The sequence below is a fragment of the Suncus etruscus genome, chromosome 4 (genome assembly GCF_024139225.1).
Source record: "Suncus etruscus isolate mSunEtr1 chromosome 4, mSunEtr1.pri.cur, whole genome shotgun sequence".
NCBI classification, from domain to species: domain Eukaryota; kingdom Metazoa; phylum Chordata; class Mammalia; order Eulipotyphla; family Soricidae; genus Suncus; species Suncus etruscus.
In genome coordinates, this window is record NC_064851.1 from 57525895 (window position 1) to 57545581 (window position 19687).

Here is a 19687-nt window from a genome sequence, read left to right on the forward strand (position 1 = left end):
CTTGAAATTAAAAACTTTAGGAGAAATGGATTTTTCTCTTGAGTATTTAGAAATCATTTAGAGCTTCGTAAGAAATCATTTGTTTCCTCCTTTATTATATCTTAAGATTTCAAGTCTGAGGGGCCGGGCGGTGGCGCTGGAGGTAAGGTGCCTGCCTTACCTGCGCTAGCCTAGGAGACGGACCGCGGTTCGATCCCCCGGCGTCCCATATGGTCCCCCAAGCCAGGAGCGACTTCTGAGCGCATAGCCAGGAGTAACCCCTGAGCGTTACCGGGTGTGGCCCAAAAACCAAAAAAAAAAAAAAAAAAAAAAAAAAAAAAGATTTCAAGTCTGAGAAACCTACCACAAGAATTTTAAAAAGTGCATGAGTCAAACAAAGTACAGTTTAAATATGAATAAACACATGTTCCATAACCCCAAAAACATCTAACACAAATACTGTTTCTTCCCTACAATACAGCCTGTAGAGAACAGTGATTCTCACCTGAGAGGCACTGGTGACAATGTAACTATGATGAAGAGGTGCTACTAGTAGCCATTGAGCAGAACTAGGGATCTGTTAAACATCCTATAATCTACAGGATGAATTCCACAACTAAGCATCCAGTCTGAATGTCAACAGTGCCAGCTTAAGATCCCATGTTTCAGAGTTAACTCAGTTCTGTCCTCTTAATACTACCAATGTACCTGAGTACCTTGGTCCCTGTCCACTATAATTTTACATTTGTTTTTCTTCTTCACTTAATTTCCTTCCTTCTCACTATAATCTGGGGCCAAGAATGTTCTCAACAACAACCATATAAGCCATTGGATTCCTTTATGCAGTTATTCTAAATACCACAAGTGTTGTCATCCTGTTCTATCCATGTTGAAGCAAATTGCATGATTGCAACATTCTTTTATAGCTGTGTAGTATTTCTTTGTACCATATCTTCATGATCCACTCATCTGTTGTTGGACATCAAGGTTGATTCCAAGTCTTAGCTATTGTACTGAGTGCTGCAGTGAGTAGTGGTGTGCATCTGTCCTTTTGGACAAAAGTTTTTCTGTCCTACAGCTAATCCCTAAAGAGGGATTGCTGGCCCCTACTCAGAATCCTCCATTTTGTTTTCTATAGGTTTGAACTAGATAGTTGAGAGTTTCTTTTTCATCACCACCAACACAAATTGTTCCCAGTATTTTTTTGTTTGTTTTTTGGTTTTGGGGCCACACCTGGTGACTCTCAGGTTACTCCTAGCTATGCGCTCAGAAATCACTCCTGGGTTGGCTGCATGCAAGGCACACACACAAACACTGTGTTACTGCTCTGGCCCTATTCCCAGTATTTTTGATTCATACCATCCTCACTGGTTTAAGATGATATATATGCCCTTGTCTTGATTTTGGCTTTCCCTAATGAGTGATGATAAGCATTTTTATGTGCCTATTGACTATCTGTTGGTCTTCTCAGAGGTGTCTATTCATTTCCTCTCCCCATTTTTAAAGGGTTTTTTTTAGATTTTGAGGAATTAACCTTTATGAGTATCACTTTAGATATCAACCCTTTATCTGAGATGTTAAGTAAAAACATTTTCTTCCACTTAGCTATCTTAGTTTTAGCCTGTGTTTCTTTTGCCATACAGAAATATTTTATTTGATGTAGTCCCTCTTACTCAAATTTGATTCTGTAGCCCTTGGGTTGGCATCATATTTTTGAAGACACTTTTGTGGTCTAGGTTTTAGAGAGTTCTGCCTGAGTTTTCCTCAGTGTACTTTGTGTATTCGGGTCTGATCTGAGATGTGGATCCAGCTTTAATTTCTTACATGTTGTCCAGTTGTCCCAACATCATTTGTTGAAGAGCTTGTCTTTATTCCATTTCATGTTCTAGTCTCCTTTTTTAAAGATTAATTGACCATATACTTGGAAGTTCATCACTGGATATTCTAATTTGACCCATTCATCAGAAACTCTGTCTTTGTTCCTATACCATACTGTTTTTGATCACTGGCTTTGTAGTAAAGCTTCAAATTAGGTAATGAGATGGCTCTCTGTTTCTTGTTTTTCAGTATGGCTTTGGCTTATCTGGGTTTTTTGCTTGTTTTTATGGTTCCTCAAAAACTCTATAATTGACTGTCCTAAGTCCTTGAAGAATGTCTGGATTTGGATAGGGATTAAATTGAATCTATATAGTAATTTCTAAGGTCATATCTATAACATTGATTTTTTTCTATCCATGAGCATAGAATATTTTTTTATTTCTTTAGATCTTCAGTTTCTTAAGTGTTTTGAAATTTTCGTGTTATAGGTCTTTAATGAAAACTTTTTGTTGATTTCTAGGTATGCTTGATAGTTTCTTGACACTATTTGGTTTTTTTTGTTCGTTTTGTTTTGTTTTTGAGCCACACTCAGTGTGACACTCAGGTTACTCCTAGCTCTGCACTCAAAAATCACTCCTAGTGGGCTTAGAGGACAATATGGGATGTTGGGGGTTGAACTCGAGTTGGCCACATGCAAGGCAAATGCTATACCAACTATGGTATCATTCTGACCCCTTGACACTATAAATGACTCTGATCTCTTTCTCTTCTGAGTTATTATTGTATAAAAGAGTGCAGTTGTCTTTGTATATTGACTTTGTAGTCAGTACTTTGCTGTGTTGGTTTATTGTTCGAGGAGCTTTTTTGTGGACTCTTAGGATCTTCAACATTATGTCATTTGCAAATAGACCTAGATAGTTTGACATCCTCTTTTCCAATTTGGAGCCCTTTGATTTCCTTCTCTCGCTTGACAGTTGTTGCTAAGACTGTTGAAAAGTAGTGCAGACAAGGGACATCCACATCTATTCCTTGTGCCTGACCTTATTGAGAATACATTCAAATTTTCATCATTAAGAATTAATATTCCGGGGCCGGGCGGTGGCGCTGGAGGTAAGGTGCCTGCCTTGCCTGCGCTAGCCTAGGACGGACCGCGGTTCGATCCCCCGGCGTCCCATATGGTCCCCCAAGAAGCCAGGAGTAACCCCTGAGCGTCACAGGGTGTGGCCCAAAAACCAAAAAAAAAAAATAAGAATTAATATTCCGGGGCCAAAATAGTGGCACTAGAGGTAAGGCTAGCCTAGGACGGATCACAGTTTGACACCACCACCACCACCCCTGTGTCCCATATGGTCCCCCCAAGCCAGGAGCAGTTTCTGAGTGCATAGCCAGGAGTAACCCCTGAACATCAAACGGGTGTGGCACCCCCCAAAAAAAACCAAAAACAGTAAAACATAGAATATTCCAGGGGCCCGAGTGATGGTGCAACGAGTAAGGCCTTGCCCACGCTAGCCTAGGACGTACCACTGTTTGATCCCCCGGCGTCCCATATGATCCCCAAGCCAGGAGCAGTTTCTGGGTGCATAGCCAGAAGTAACTCCTGAGCATCACCAGGTGTGGCCAAAGAACCAAAAATTAAAAAATAATTAAGTAAATAAAGTTTATTTCAGGATAACTATTTTTAAAAAAGAATTAATATTCTCATTTTTTTTCTGTGCCTATGCAAACAACTGTCACACATTTTTTCATTTTATCATTTTTCTCATCTATAAAAAGAGCTTACTAAAACTTCTGCTATTGTATTGATGACTATGAGAAATACAATAATTTTCACAAATATATTTGCTACTAAACTTTTCCTCTTTTTTCTTTTCCATTTTATGTTTTTAGTTTTTCTTTCTATTTCTTTTAATAGCTGCTTTATGTTATCTTGAAACCAATGTATTATCTGTTATGTCAACTATGTGATGCATTTTCTTTAAATAAAAAAATTTTTAAAAGAATATTGACTAAGGGCTGTTTTTGTTTGGTTTGTTTTGGTTTGGTTTTTGGGTTATACCTGGCGGCACTCAGGACTTAATCCTGGCTGTGCTAAGAAATCGCTCCTGACAGGCATGGGGGACTATATGGGATGCTGGGATTTGACCACCATCCATCCTGTATCAGTTGCATGCAAGGCAAACACCCTACCACTGTGCTGTCTCTCGCTATGGGCTTTTTATAGCAGTTACTATCTTTGGAAGATTTCTTTCACACCTACCTTGCTAAGGCTTTTAATCATCAGTGGGTCTTGAATCTTGTCAAGTACTTTCTCTGTATGGATGAATATATTATGTGACTTTTTATCATTCTTGATGTGATGTATGATGTTAATTAATTTGCATATGTTGAAGCACTCTTGCACCCCTGGAATGAAACCCACCTGATCATGATTTATAATTATTTTGATGCGTTGTTGTATTCCGTTTTTTAAGATGTTGAAAAATTTTGCATCAATATTTATCACTGAGATTGGTCTGTAATTTTCTATCAGTATCTGTCAGGTTTGAAAATCAGCAATATGTTAGCTTAGAAGCTGTTAGGGAGGGTTCCCATTTTCTTCGATATTTGGAAGTTTAAGGATCATTGGCAGTAAGTCTGAATTTTTGTTGAAACTCACCTGTAAACACCTTTGGACCTGGACTTTTATTCTTAGGGTGATTTTTTTTTTTTTTTTTTTTTTTTTTTTTAGTTTTTGGGCCACACCTGGTGACGCTCAAGGGTTACTCCTGGCTGTGCTCTCAGAAATCGCTCCTGGCTTGGGGGGGACCATATAGGACACGAGGGATCAAACCAGTTTGTCTAGGCTAGCTTGGGCATCACAGACGCCTTACTACTTGCACCACTGTTCCAGTCCCTTAGGGAGATTCTTAATTGCTCATTCAGTGTTGGAAGATTATATATTTCCAGAAATATGTCAATTTCTTCTAGGTTTTCAAAGTTAACAGAGTTCATAGTAAGCTTTAATGTCTTGGATCTTTGGGGGTTCTGTTGTAATTTCTGCCCTTTTATCACTGATTTGAGTACTTTCTTTTTATCCTTGTTAGTTCTGCCAGTGATTTGTCTACCTTGTTTATTCTCCAAAAACAGTTTCAGGTTTCATTGATTCTTTGTATCGTTTTCTTGGTTTCTGTATCATTGATTTGATTTCTGTTCTGATTTTTATTACTTGTTTTCTTCTACTTTTGTTTGGGTTCGTTTTTGGTTTTTCATATTTTTAAGGTGTGCCTTTAGATTGATTGTATCTTTTCCTTCACTCCTTATGTAAGTCTATATTGCTATGAGATTCCCCCTATATAGTGCTTTTGGTGTGTCCCATGGATTTTGGTGGTTTCTTTCTTCATTATCATTTTCCAATTATGTCTTTATTTCTTCTTTGGTTTCCTCTTTGATCTAGCTGTTATTAAGGAGCATATGGTTTAGATTTTCTCCATCTCTTCAGCATTTTGATCTGATAATGATGCTTGGATTCTGAAAAGATTCTTAGTTTGTGAATTTTTGTAAGTTAGACTTAGGTCCTAAAATGTGATATAGTTTTCCATGTGCACTAGAGAATATGTATATTCAGCTTTTTGAGGATGGAAGGCCCTGTATAGATCCATTATTCCCAGCTCTTCTAGTTTTTCATTTAGGGCTCTTACTTCCTTCCTGATGTTGTGCCTAGTTAATCTATTTAGTCACAAGAGTGATATGATGAAATCTCCCACTACTATCACAGTTCTCCAGGTTTGTTTCTCTGGGGATTTCTCTATGTTTGTGAACCCAATATTTGCTGAGTATATGTTGATGAGTTAGTACTCCTTGATCTGTTGTTCCCCTGATCAACAAATAGTGTTCATCATTGTCTCTATTTTCTGTTTTTGTTTGTTTGTTTTTGGTTTTGGGGCCAGGGGTTACTCCTGGCTATGCGCTTAGAAATCGCTCCTGACTTGGAGTACCATATGGGACTTTGGGGGATCGAACTGCACTCCGTCCTAGGCTAGCGCTCACAAGGCAGATGCCTTACCACTGTGTCACCACTCCGGCCTCTCTAATTATTTTCTTGACACTGAGTGCAATTTGGTCTGATGTGAATACGACTGCCCTAGCTTTTGTTTGTTTTCCAATAGCTTGTATAGTTTCTAGACTTACTCTGATCCTTCTGTATCCTGAGATTTTAAGTGTGTTTTCTGCAAGCAACAAATGGATGGATTTTGTTCCCTGATCCAGCCCTGTACTCTGAATTTTGATGGGAGAGTTTAGTCCATTCAAGGAAACTATTGATAGAAAGTGCTGTTATATTGTGAATGGTTGCTGCTACAATTGGTGATTTGGTTTATGTAAGTTATCTTTGAGTAGTTCATTTAGAGTTGATTTGGTTATCACAGATGTGCAAGTTTCTTTTTTGTCTGAGGATATTTTAACCTTCCCTCCCATATAAATAAGAAACTTGCTAGGTAGTAAACTAGATTGAAAAATCTTTCATGGGCCCGGAGAGATAGCACAGCGGCATTTGCCTTGCAAGCAGCCGATCCAGGACCAAAGGTGGTTGGTTCGAATCCCGGTGTCCCATATGGTCCCCCGTGCCTGCCAGGAGCTATTTCTGAGCAGACAGCCAGGAGTAACCCCTGAGCACCGCCGGGTGTGGCCCAAAAACCAAAAAAATAAGAAAAGAAAAATCTTTCATTCGGTAATTTGATTATCTGGTGTGATTCTTAAGTTCTTTCCTTAATACTTAAGGTTTCTTCTCCCTACTGCTTTAAGAAGTCCATTTCTCTTTGATTTTTGATTTTTATATGTCTTTGGTATTGTTCTGTTGAGTATTTTGTTTGGTACTCTTATGGCCTCTTTGATTTGTGCAGCTGCATACATCAGAGAAGTGGGGAAGTTCTTTATTATTGTTCTTCCCCTTTCCATTCTGGTATTCCTATAATTCAAAGATCATATCTTTTTTTTTGTTTTGTTTTGTTTTTGGGTCACACCCGGTGGCACTCGGGTTATTCCTGGCTCTACCCTCAGAAATTGCTCCTGGCAGGCACAGGGGACCATATGGGATGCCGGGATTTGAACCACCATCCTTCTGCATGCAAGGCAAACACCCTGCCTCCATGCTATCTCTCCAGCCCCAAAGATTATTTCTTTAACCTGTGTTAAGTACCTTATATTTTACTTTATACCTTATATTTTATTCTATTATTTTGTCTTTTCTTTTTTTGACTTTATCAGTTGTAGCTTGTAATTTGTCTTCATGCTGTCCGCTCCTGTTTAGAACTGGCTTTGTGCAGTTCAGCTATTACGGCATGCTAATATGTTCTTTAGCTCAATTCAATTTGTGTGGATTCTTTCATCTTCTGAAAGTTCTTTGAGTTGGTTGAATTCTCATCTATTGGTAGCTTAATGTTGCTGACTACTGCCTCCCTTGATTTCTGTTGCTATTGCATTAAGTGTTGATTATAGGTCTTTATTGACCAGGCTCAGGTACTTTGATGCATTTGGATATTTGCCTAGGGTTTTTTCCTATCCACAACTTTAGTTGACTTCGGTAGTTTGCCCCTTGTTTTTTTTTTTTTTTTTGGTTTTTGGTTTTTTTGGGTCACACCTGGCGGTGCTCAGGGGTTACTCCTGGCTGTCTGCTCAGAAATAGCTCCTGGCAGGCACGGGGGACCATATGGGACACCGGGATTCGAACCAACCACCTTTGGTCCTGGATCGGCTGCTTGCAAGGCAAACACCGCTGTGCTATCTCTCCGGGCCCCAGTTTCCCCCTTGTTCTTTGCATTTTGTGGGTTTTAATGGTGGTGTTTCAAGTTTCCCTTTATTTAAGTAAGTGACCTATTGAATTCTATAAAACGTGGCTACTAATACCTCTGCCTTTCAGATTGTTTTCCTAAACATGCAGTGTTATTTGATTATACGAGGAAAACGAACTACTCTGTTGGGTTGACTGAGTTTTGCAGCTGTGTACTGTCTGGTAGAAATATTTTGCCCGCCCATCTATTTATAGGAGATATAAATTGGAATATCTGCATGGATGATCTTGCATTGGGAGGCGAGGGTGTGCAGATTCAGCTCCCGAAAGTCAAATCTCACCCCAAACTTGACACACCTGGGATCACAGGGCAGATATATATCAGAATTAGTTGCTTTCTGGCTCTGGGAGTTGGGAATAGAGCATAGACAGGGCTGTATGTAGCTTCTGGAGTCTTGAATTGGGAGAAGGTGTAGTTTTGTTTTTATTAAATGATACCATGATTTGTTCATCTCATTTGTCTGTTCTCTTGCTTTTAATCTAGTGCATTATTTTATTTACCCAGTTGACTTGGAGACTAATGGATGATTTGTCTGTAAAAGAAAGTTAATATTTCATTCATAATTCTTGATTATTGCAAGAAATTCACCATAGAATTTTTGGAGTTGAATTTGACCTCAACTTATATGAGATTTTTGCATATTACCATTGTTTATACCTCACTTGAATATGAAAATTACTACAATGAGCTCACAACCTATAGAATTTATATGTATATCTGTGTTACAATGTTTTTATATCAGATGTATGTTTTGTTAGCACTGTTTGTTTTTTTATTTGGGGCTTTATTTTTTCAGAACTCTTTGGATCACCTTTTCCAGCAAAGCTTTGTTCTTTACTTCTTCCTCAAGGGTTAAAGCAGTTCTTAAATGTTGTTTAGATAAAACAATTATGTGCTAATTGCAGTAAAAGAGAGGTCAGTTGATGGGAAAAATTAGATCCTACGTGAAGGAAACATGGAACTATTTGAATCATCACTGAAGTTGTGACTCCTTATACTTAGAAGATATGCTTTTTGGTAATAATACTAATAGTAATTTACTACTGTTTCCCTCTCTTAGGACTACAGAGACATCATTGACACTCCAATGGATTTTGCTACTGTTAGAGAAACTTTAGAGGCTGGGAATTATGAGTCACCAATGGAGTTATGTAAAGATGTCAGACTTATTTTCAGTAATTCCAAAGCATATACACCAAGCAAAAGATCTCGGGTATATATAAATATATAAATGGTTTTCTTTTATGTTAAAATTAAGTGATATTAGGAAAATCAATCCTGAGCCTCCTGTCACTGAGTGTGGCCCAGAAAACAAAAGTATGTTAAGTAAATCAATGGTGTTGCTTTTACTTAAAATTTAGAGCAAAATAGTGTCGTATTATATTCCGCTTAGAGATATCCTGGTGGGTGGGTGGGAAAGAAAGAATGTCTCTATATTCTTTAAGTAAATACTGATCAGCAACAGTGATATTTCTCAGATTTTGATATTGCCACTTTTCTTGTAATGTGTTTACATACATAAGACAGTCTATGTTTTCGGTGTGCATAGACCTAACTTTTCTGGCTGTTTTCCACATTAACGTAAAGGAACATGTTCATGAATCATTTATAAAAATGAGTGAAACTGTAAATATTGTTACCTCTCTTTAGCCACATCAGACACGTAGTGGTCCTCAAACTATGGCCCACAGGCCACATATTGTATTTGTATCTGTTTTATTTCTTCATTGCAAAATAAGATATATGCAGTGTGCATAAGAATTCGTTCATAAGTTTTTTTTTTTTACTATAGTCAGACCCTCCAATGGTCTGAGGGACAGTGAACTGGCCCACTGTTTAAAAAGTTTGAGGACCCCTGGAAGAGGGTGATATATGTAGGACTGATACTAGCTTTACTTTTGAAATGGAAAATGATTCTAAACCTTAATATTTTCAGTAATAAAGTTCTAAAGAATTTTGAGGATATGAGCTATTTGAATTCATAGTTGGGTCTTTTCTTATGAATATCAAGCTTGGTAAATTTCTAATTTAAATAAATTTTAGTTTAAAATGGTAAATAATTGTCATTAAAAGAAATTGGGGGCGATAGCACAGTGGTAGGTTGTTTGCCTTGCACGCGGCTCACCCAGGATGGATCTTGGCTCAATCCCTAGCGTTCCATGTGGTCTCCCAAGCCAGGAGTGACCGTTGAGCGTCACCTGATTTGGCTCACAAACAAAAAAAAAGATTGGGGAGATAGCAGTTTTTATATTCCAATATCTTTTTGCTAGAAAAACATTTAAATTGTGTCATTGACCAAGGATGTGTTTCTCTTTGAGAGATGTTTGAACCGTGTTTTATCTTTCCATAGATTTACAGCATGAGTTTACGCTTATCTGCTTTCTTTGAAGAACACATTAGTTCAGTTTTATCAGACTATAAATCTGCTCTTCGTTTTCATAAAAGAAATACAATAACCAAAAGGAGGAGAAAAAGAAAGAGAAGCAGTTCTATTTCCAGTAGTGCTACATCAAGGTATTTGGTCTCTTAAATAGCATCATCTGATCTATAACTTTGTCATCTAAATGATAGAACTTGGTGTTTTTTAATACTTCCTTTACTATTCCCTATATTGCAGAATGATATAATTGACATGCAAGTTCCTATGATGTGGAGGATTTTTAATCTTTTAACTAAAGCTTTACTAGTGTAAGTGCTTAAATTCAAACTGCTAAATGTCTACAGTAAAACAGCATTTTTAGGATAGTGGTGGCATCATGCTTTTTATCATATAACTAGCATTTATGGTGGTCCTTCACTAAATATTCACTTTTCAAAGGCTCACACCCATATGAAATCCACTACAAATCTCATATTTTAACATACTTCATAATAGCACAAATATTGACTCCAGTGGCATTATGAAAATATTCATATACCTGTGGCTTTGCAAATGACTATTTTATTTTATTTACAGCCCTGAACGGAAGAAAAGAATATTAAAACCCCAACTAAAGTCAGATATGTCTACCTCTTCATTCTCAATACCTACACGAACAGTAGCACCAAGGCACAGTTCCACTCAGATAAATGGTAAAACAGAATCCAATTCTGTAGTTCGAACCAGAAGCAACCGAGTAATTGTAGACCCAGTTACCACTGAGCAACCATCTACTTCTTCAGCAGCAAAGACTTTTATTGCTAAAGCTAATACTCCTGTAGTACCAGGGAAAACAAGTAAGCACCAGCAATAATTTTATTTACTTAATTATGGGGCAGAGAAATCTCTGAAGGGGCAACTTTTAGTAGTAGTCCTTTCAGTAGTAGTCCTTCGCCAACTTGGTTGTATGGGTCAGTGGTTGAGTCCAGTGATACAGTGTTGGTAGGGGTCAATGGAGCTACACCAAGCAGTCTCAAAAGGCGAGTAATGGAATGTTGGTGGGGTCATTGGTCTACACCAAACAGTCTCAGAAGGGGAAATGCACTGCAGTGCCAGGGATTGAACTCTTAATGTGATATGTAGAGCTCCTTAGTATCAGTTTTAGTTTGAAACATATGCAGTAACATTTCATTTAAGTTCTTATTTGCAAAATAAAATACACTGGATATTTGTAAATTTCTTCAGACAACTTATTTTTTCCTTATAAGTGTTATAAGAGAAGAGGGATTGAAACTGTTTTTGTATACATATGCATTTTTCCTGTTTAAAAGTAGATTTCATTGACTATTCAAGTGTGAGATAGTTTAAACCCTTCAACACACACACACACACACACACACACACAAACACAGCTGTAAGTTTTCTTAGATACCTATTTTTGCCCTCATATTTTGCTGAAATCCACCATTTCGGTTAGGAATTAACTATTTGGGCCAGAGCAATAGCAATAGGTAGGGTGTTTGACTTGGACACGGCCAACCCTGGACAGACCCTACTCCAATTCCTCACATCCTATATGGTTCCCCAAGCCTGCCAGAAGTGATTTCTGAGCACAGAGCCAGAAGTAACCCCTGAGTGCCACCAGAAAGAAAGAATCTGTCTCAATCTTGCTTGTTTTAGGATTGAATACATTTAAACTTTTAATCTCTTGTTTTGTACTTCAGCTCTAGAGAATTCTTTGAAACATTCCAAATCCTTGAATACTCTTCCAAGCCCTGGTCAATCCAGTTTTAGTCATGGCACTAGGAATAATTCTGCCAAAGAAAACACAGAAAAGGAAAAGATAGTTAAGCGTAAAATGAAGGCACCTGTACTTTCAAAGACGGTTACTCTTACAAAGTCATCAGCTGTCAATGAACAAGGTAAGAAATTAATTGTATCTTCTATTATGTTGCAATTCATTATTAAAAATGATTATTTTGTTGAAGTTAGCTTTTATATCCGCTTTGTGAAGAGCTAGGGGGAAAGGTTAGGTGAGCTGATGGTGCCTGAGAACTATTTAATAGCCCTGTACTCAGGGATCAGTACGGTGCTCAGGGGAACTAAGTAGTGCTGGGAATCAAACCAAGGTTAGCAACTTATAAATTAAGCACCTTAATCTCTATACACTTGACTTTCTGGATCCATGTCCATTTAAATATTATTGAAAAGGTATTTTGCACTTTAAAATTCAACACACAGATACTATTTACTATGTATCAAGGTTATCTACAGCCACACCTCAATTCTAGGATACTGCTATTTTTTGACAGTACTAGGGATTTGGGAGATTGAACCTAGGGCCTTATTCAAGCAAGGCATGAAATCTACCTCTAAGATATATCCTCACTTACAGTACAAGTTTTCACATCGGGCCCGGAGAGATAGCACAGCGGCATTTGCCTTGCAAGCAGCCGATCCAGGACCAAAGGTGGTTGGTTTGAATCCCGGTGTCCCATATGGTCCCCCGTGCCTGCCAGGAACTATTTCTGAGCTGACAGCCAGGAGTAACCCCTGAGCAATGCCGGGTGTGGCCCAAAACCCAAAAGCCAAAAAAAAAAAAAAAAGTTTTCACATCATTATAGTTAGACTTCATATCTTTACCTCAAGATTTTTATTATAAAATTATTATAAATTTTAATATATATAATATAATAATATAAATCATAAAATTATTATAGAACATATAAAGATATGTTTTGGGGCCGGAGAGATAGCATGGAGGTAGCGCGTTTGCCTTGCATGCAGAAGAACAGTGGTTTGAATCCTGGCATCCCATGTGTTCCCTGAGCCTGCCAGCCAGGAGCGATTTTTGAGCATAGAGCCAGGAGTAACCCCTGAGCGCTGCCAGGTGTGACCCAAAAACAACAAACAAATAAAAGATATGTCTAAAAGATTAAAAAGTAGCTTTTAGGGGCTGGGAAGGTGACGCTAGAGGTAAGGTGTCTGCCTTGCAAGCGCTAGCGTAGGATGGACCGTGGTTCGATCCCCCGGCGTCCCATATGGTCCCCCCAAGCCAGGGGCGATTTCTGAGCGCATAGTCAGGAGTAACCCCTGAGCGTCAAAAGGGTGTGCCCCCCCCCCAAAAAAAGTAGCTTTTAAAACTTATCAATTAAAACTTCTTAGCATTGGACAACTTAGAAAAAAGCTTTTTCATAATTCCAAAGGTATTTAAACCACTTTCTCTCACTGTTTTTCCCCAAAAGCCCATTCAAAATTAATTTATTTTTGTGAAACTAGTTAATGGTATTTGACTCTACCCTGTAACATGTTTAAAATCAGGGAATCAATCTAGCTGTTTCTTTCAAATTCATATCTATTGTTCTGTGTATTAAACATATCCTAAATCCATTTACCCCTCTATATTCCCAATTTGTGGTCTTACTCAGTTCTACAAAATCTTTTAACCTGGGCCTACTTTTCTCATTTTTAATTGGTTCCCCTGCTTCAGATTGTAGCTCTTCTCTCGTCTGGTCCATCTTTCACGTTCACAAAGTCATCTTTATGTGTTTTTCTATACAATATGGGATGAAACGTGGACCACACCAGTGTTGTTTAGTTTGACCATGGCTCTGAAGCACAAGGAGCCATAAACACAACTCCTAGGACAGAACTAGTTTCAACTGCATGCAAGATTGTCTTACTTCCTGTACTCTGCACCTCACCGTCATGTGTTCTTTCTGATTATTTCTAACATGTATGCAACTAATGACACACATCCAGTGGAATAAAATTATTTCCCATATTTTCATCTCATTAGAATTAGATTATAAAGTTTTTTCGCCTGTTGTACAGATAATGCTTGGTGGTTGTCTTTAATTCCAGCTTTCTTTTTCCCTTTAATTTTCCAGGCATCTTTGGAAGACTCTAAATACTTTTTCCTCCCCTCCCCCTTTTCTCTTCCAGTATATTTGTGTGTGTGTGTGTGTGTGTGTGTGTCTGTCTGTCTGTCTGTCTGTCTGTCTGTCTGTCTGTCTGTCTGTCTAGAAGTCTGTCTGTTTTAAGTAATGCAGATGTGGCATTATCCAGGATGCTTTCTTCTAAAAGAAACTAGGGAATTTCTTTATGATTGTTCTTTTTGTTAATTTCCTAAATAGGAGTTTGTTCGTTTTTGTGGATGGATTTATTTTTAATGTGTTTACCTCTAGAAGAATCTGAATACCTATGTTTTAACTATTTTTAAGAAGATAATGAAATGATTTTGTATATGTGTGTATTAAATTTTCTTCCTTTATGATCTGTCAAGAGTTTTGAATAGTTTATTGACCTGGAAAAATCAACTGGCCTTTTATATATTTATATATATATCATAACAGAGGAGGTCCAGTAACCAGTTTGACTTTTGATTTTTTTATATTATAGATACACACAGTACAGTTTAGAAATATTGACACCTAAATTGTTAGAGTAGTACTAACCAGTGAGAATAATATAAGCTGCAAAATAAGGGGGGTTGGAACAGGTAGGGCATTTAACCTCTGGGTTTGATTTTTGGCACCACATATGGTCTCCTGAGCCCTGCCAGGAGTAATCTCTGAGCCAAGAAATAAAAAAAAGGCTCTGGTGTCTCCCAAAAACAAAACAAAACAATTTAATTTTTAAATAGCTATGTCTAGGAAAAGCATACTTGTAAAATGATCAATTTTAATAATTAACATTTACTCCATTATACCCATGTTATATGTATGAGTATTTCAAAATATACACTGCTTTGATGTTCAAATTTATATTTAAAGCAGAAACTGAATTTCTCTGTTGACATGCTACCTTTCAGTTGTTCAACACCAGGTATGTAGTTATGTGACCACATAGTAAAAGATCCAGATTCATAGTAATTAATTTTTTAAGCTGAATTCCTTTTTAAGACTTTATATTAGTTCACCTATTGATTTAAAAGTTAATTAAATTTTTAGTCCTTACCTGGCCCTGTGCACAATGGATAGTGCATTGGACTTCTAATTTTGTAGTTTTTTTCCCCCATAAAAAATACATACACAAATTACACCATACTAAGATTTAGATTTGTCCCTAATGCTGTTGAATGTCTCTAGCTCTGTGGTTTATATAGAGCTTGTATACATAAACTAGATATTTTGAATCTATGTCAGTGGTCCAAATTGCTGTGTTCCTACTGAGATGAATATGATTTAAAAAATTGGAGTTTTATGGGTGTCTTTTCTGCTATCAGGGCTTCTGGAAGAACAAGAAGGCAGGGGAGGGTACTCAAACTCATTTGAAAAAAGTCCTGAAGATGAATACCAAATAACCAGTGTACCTGAAGTTTTGGTCAGATTGGTGTCTGTAGAGAGCAATAGATGAGTGGTGAAGCAATACCATTTGTAAAACGGCAATTGTGGGTGATGGGTAGCTCCTCAATGTTTGTTCTTTTTTTTGGGGGGGGGGGGCACACCCGTTTGATGCTCAGGGGTTACTCCTGGCTAAGTGTTCAGAAATCGCCCCTGGCTTGGGGGGACCATATGGGACGCCGGGGGATTGAACCGTGGTCCTTCCTTGGCTAACACTTGCAAGGAAGACACCTTACCTCTAGCGCCACCTCACCGGCCCCTACTTTTTAATATATTTATGTTTTACACTAAGACTACAGACATAGATTCTATATATCTAGTGCATATATATACTCAATATAAACTATAGAACTGATAAACTGCCGCATAGTCAGTGTACACATGATTTTTCACAGCTTAGTTCACATCTTGTTTGAGAACAGAGTGAGTCTATGGAACTAGGTGAATGCAGACATGGTGCATTGTAGGTATGGTTTCAACTTCTTTTAGAGTTTTAAATAGAAAATAAATACTTGTTAGTGTTTTTTCTCATTTTTATTTAAAAAATGTATCTAGAAATAAAACTTGAATATTTTGAGTTTCAATTTTTTTTTTTTTTGTGTGTGTGTGTGTGTGTGGTTTTTGGGTCACACCCAGCAGTGCTCAGGGGTTATTCCTGGCTCCAGGCTCAGAAATTGCTCCTGGCAGCCACGGGGGACCATATGGGACGCCGGGATTCGAACCGATGACCTCTCCTGCATGAAAGGCAAATGCCTTACCTCCATGCTATCTCTCCGGCCCCTGAGTTTCAAACTTTAAAAAAAAGTTAAATGTTACTTATACTGTTTCCTTTTTGCAGATTGTAAGAATAATCTTGTACCAGGAAGCATTCAAGTAAATGGCCATGGTGGGCAGCCATCTAAACTTGTGAAGAGAGGACCTGGAAGGAAACCTAAAGTAGAAGTTAATACTAAGAGTGGTGAAGTTATACCCAAAAAAAGGGGTAGGAAACCCAAAAGACTTCAAAATGCAAAGCCAGAAAATTCAGAGCAAAATAATGTGCATTCCATCAGAGATGTAGTTCCTTCTTCAACATGTGATTTTCTTTCTGAAACTAGTATTATAAAGGAAGATTTGTTGCAGAAGAAGAGTTGTGGAGGCAGAAAATCCAAAAGGAAAATGAAGACACAAAAACTAGATTCGGATCTCATAGTACCTACTAGTGTTAAAATGCTAACGAGAAGTAACCGAAAAAAACCAGATGATCCTATGGATGAGGAAGAAGAATTTGAGGAACTCAAAAGCTCTGAACCCCACATGAGAACTAGAAATCAAGGTCGAAGGACAGCTTTCTATAATGAAGATGATTCTGAAGAGGAGCAAAGGCAGTTGCTATTTGAAGACACTTCTTTGACTTTTGGAACTTCTAGTAGAGGACGAGTCCGAAAGTTGACTGAAAAAGCAAAAGCTAACTTAATTGGTTGGTAACATGTACCAAAACATTTTATTTCAAAATCTATAAAACAGGTACAGTTAAGGAATATGTAGAACTTAAGACTTCTGCTTCCTTGCTGCTATGGTGGATTAGGGAATGCTATGCTTTGATTTACAAAAAAAGAAAAGAACCACAAACACTTCACTTCTTTAAATGAATATATATAAAAATATATACATATATATTTTAAATGTTTGCTATTTATTGCCCCTGGGTAGGTTATTCATTTCATTCACTGTTTGAAACAAAATAATTTGTGGAATTATAATGAATTCCTAGTTTATCTCTGGAAAAGACAGTTCTGCTACATACTTTAAGAGCATGATTCCTAAAATAGAACATTCGTGAATTATTTTTGACCTAGTAAAGTACATTTTTATTAGTAAAGAACTCATGTCCTCATGCTATCAGAGTAGCAGAAAATTTTTAAATGTGTTTCCTCTATAAAGTTAAATGTAAGATTATCACCATTTGATACTCTAAAAACTTAATTTTAATTGTAAAATGTTCATCTACCAAGAATCTAGAGGATGCTTTTGCTATATTCCATTTCTGCCAAACTTAAGGGAAAATGTGCTGATGAAAAGGAAACATATCCACATTGGAAAACATTTGACTGTCTAATTTTTCAGACCTTGATTCTTATATCAATCACTCAATCTCTGTTTATTGTGCCAAAGACTGAGAATCAGTGCAGTGAAAAGCCTGTCTTTGACTGTCAGCACAGCATACGCTTTTCAATGTTGGGAAGACTGTATATTATTCTAAAGAGCAAGTTATTAAAATAAACTACACTTTTCTTTTTTGGTACTAATAGGAAATAGTGCACTGATGGGTCCTTTGACAGAGATGTTTTAAAGAAAAATGTTTAAGTGGTTAAAGGATTCAAGGAAAATACAGGAAAAAAGTATGGGATTTGATGTTTACTTAATGATCTGGAATGATGTCATTTGTAAACTTTAGACATATTTATAGGCTAAAAAAGACTTACAAAGAAATATGTGTATGTGTATATATTGATAAATGGGTATAAATATATATACAGACACATACTTATATACTATTACCCAGGTATAAATTCTTTTCAGGATTTTTTTAGATAGTAGTAAAATAAAAATAATTTTAAATGTCATACTTTATAGTTTAATTTTAAGGGGAAGATTGGTTATTTGCAATTATTAAAGGTTAAAATAGGCCAAATCACTTTTTATGCAATCATGTTTTATACAGTGGTCTCATTGCACATTGTGTTTTCTCTGCACTTTTTATGGTATCCTTATCATGCTAGTATGTCAGTATACATCCTGAAGAAAAATTCCATTTAATAATTGTGCCTTGTATTCTATTATTTTTTGCATCATTAGTAAAATTAAGTTGTCTATTGTAAATGATAACTATATGACTTAGGAGAATGTATTGCTATATGTACTGCTATGGAAAAGGAAAGCAGTTATTTATTTGTTTATGGTACAGTTAGTTATTTTATACCTTAAAATCTGACATAAATGCCATTTCTATTGTTTAAAAATTATTGTCCATTTTTTTAACAATGAAGAATGTAGTATTTTCTGAGACTGATCTGGTACAAAAATGTCACCAAATTTTAAATACTACATCTTTTTAAAAGTGAGGATGGGGATTAAATATGTATCAGCATGACCCTGGTAAAATAGAAAAATAAAGTCTTAAATTGAACTTTGGCAAAATTATAATATAATTATTTCTTTATTTCTGGTAGGGCCATATGTTAGCTGCGATTTAGTTGTCTTGACAATGGAAAGTGATGCATTTGGGCTTTTTAGATTGTTTATAATTAAATTTGTACAAAAATTCTTTAAAATTAAGTAAACCATTTTCCAGATTCTACTTGCATTGCTGTGGTTTTGCAATTGGAAAATAATTTCAGATTTTTCAGCTTTTTTGTATATTTTTTCTAACAAATATAACTTAAAATTCAGTAGATAAACTCTTCATGCAGAAATGGATAACTTAGTTGTACAGTCAGATTTTTCAGTTACACCATAATGAAAATAATAGTGTGTATGTTTGGAAATATAAGTCATTGATGTGTTGCTTTTGAAGGCAATCTATTTGAAATATGTAATTTCCTGATGTTATTTGCATTTTGTTTAAAAAAATGACTAAAATTCATTTTTATAAAATTTACCTGTAGGTTTATGATGTGCACAGAAAAAGAAAGAGCATACAATCTTAGGGAGAACTATACCTTCCAAGAAAATGAGTATTTACTATCTTACTTTGAGCTATAGTTTTCCTGTTCAAAAGACACTGTATATTTAAGACATTATTTGGACTTTATTAGACACTGGTTTCTTAGTAAAGTAAAAATTACTTGGATCGGATTCTTGGCAGTTAATGCTTAAAGTATACAAATTACCCAGATACTTTTATTTTTTATATTTTTATAATTTAGCTTCTTTGTATTGCAAAAGTTGAGAAACTGAATTCATCACCATATTTGTTTTGTTTCACTATTTGGAAAAAAGTTAAGCCTGTTTGAGACAGTGATACCATGTATGTGCTGTTTATGTGCCATAGGAAATGTTAACAGTTCTTTTAGGTGAGCAATAAAAAAATTGTTTGATAAATATCTCTATACAAGCATCAGAATAGGAAATCAATTTACATATTCTCATGCACTTAGCTTGAATCACTCCTTCTATTCCAACATTGAATCCCAATTCATCTGAGATAAAAATTATCACAAAGCAATTAAACATTCAATTCATTCTCACAACTCTGGACAGTAGATATAATATGCCTTCTTAAAATTTTGTCCTTTGGCATCTCATAACAGTGATTTTCTGCATATATTTGTGACTTAGATATTTTTGCATTCCTTTTTTATTACGTCACAGCTTCGTCA

The 19687-nt window shown here is 36.4% G+C and overlaps 1 protein-coding gene across 1 annotated transcript in view; it reads left to right on the plus strand.

Moving 5' to 3' along the window:
- PHIP (pleckstrin homology domain interacting protein) overlaps positions 1–18897 on the plus strand; it is a 161006-nt gene extending 142109 nt beyond the window's left edge. The window contains exons 36-40 of the mRNA XM_049772308.1: positions 8683–8835; positions 9973–10136; positions 10579–10838; positions 11706–11903; positions 16165–18897. Of these exons, the coding sequence (XP_049628265.1) occupies positions 8683–8835; positions 9973–10136; positions 10579–10838; positions 11706–11903; positions 16165–16793 (1404 nt within the window). The 3' untranslated portion in view covers positions 16794–18897. The remainder of the gene's footprint in view (positions 1–8682; positions 8836–9972; positions 10137–10578; positions 10839–11705; positions 11904–16164) is intronic.
- Positions 18898–19687: the final 790 nt, after the last annotated feature.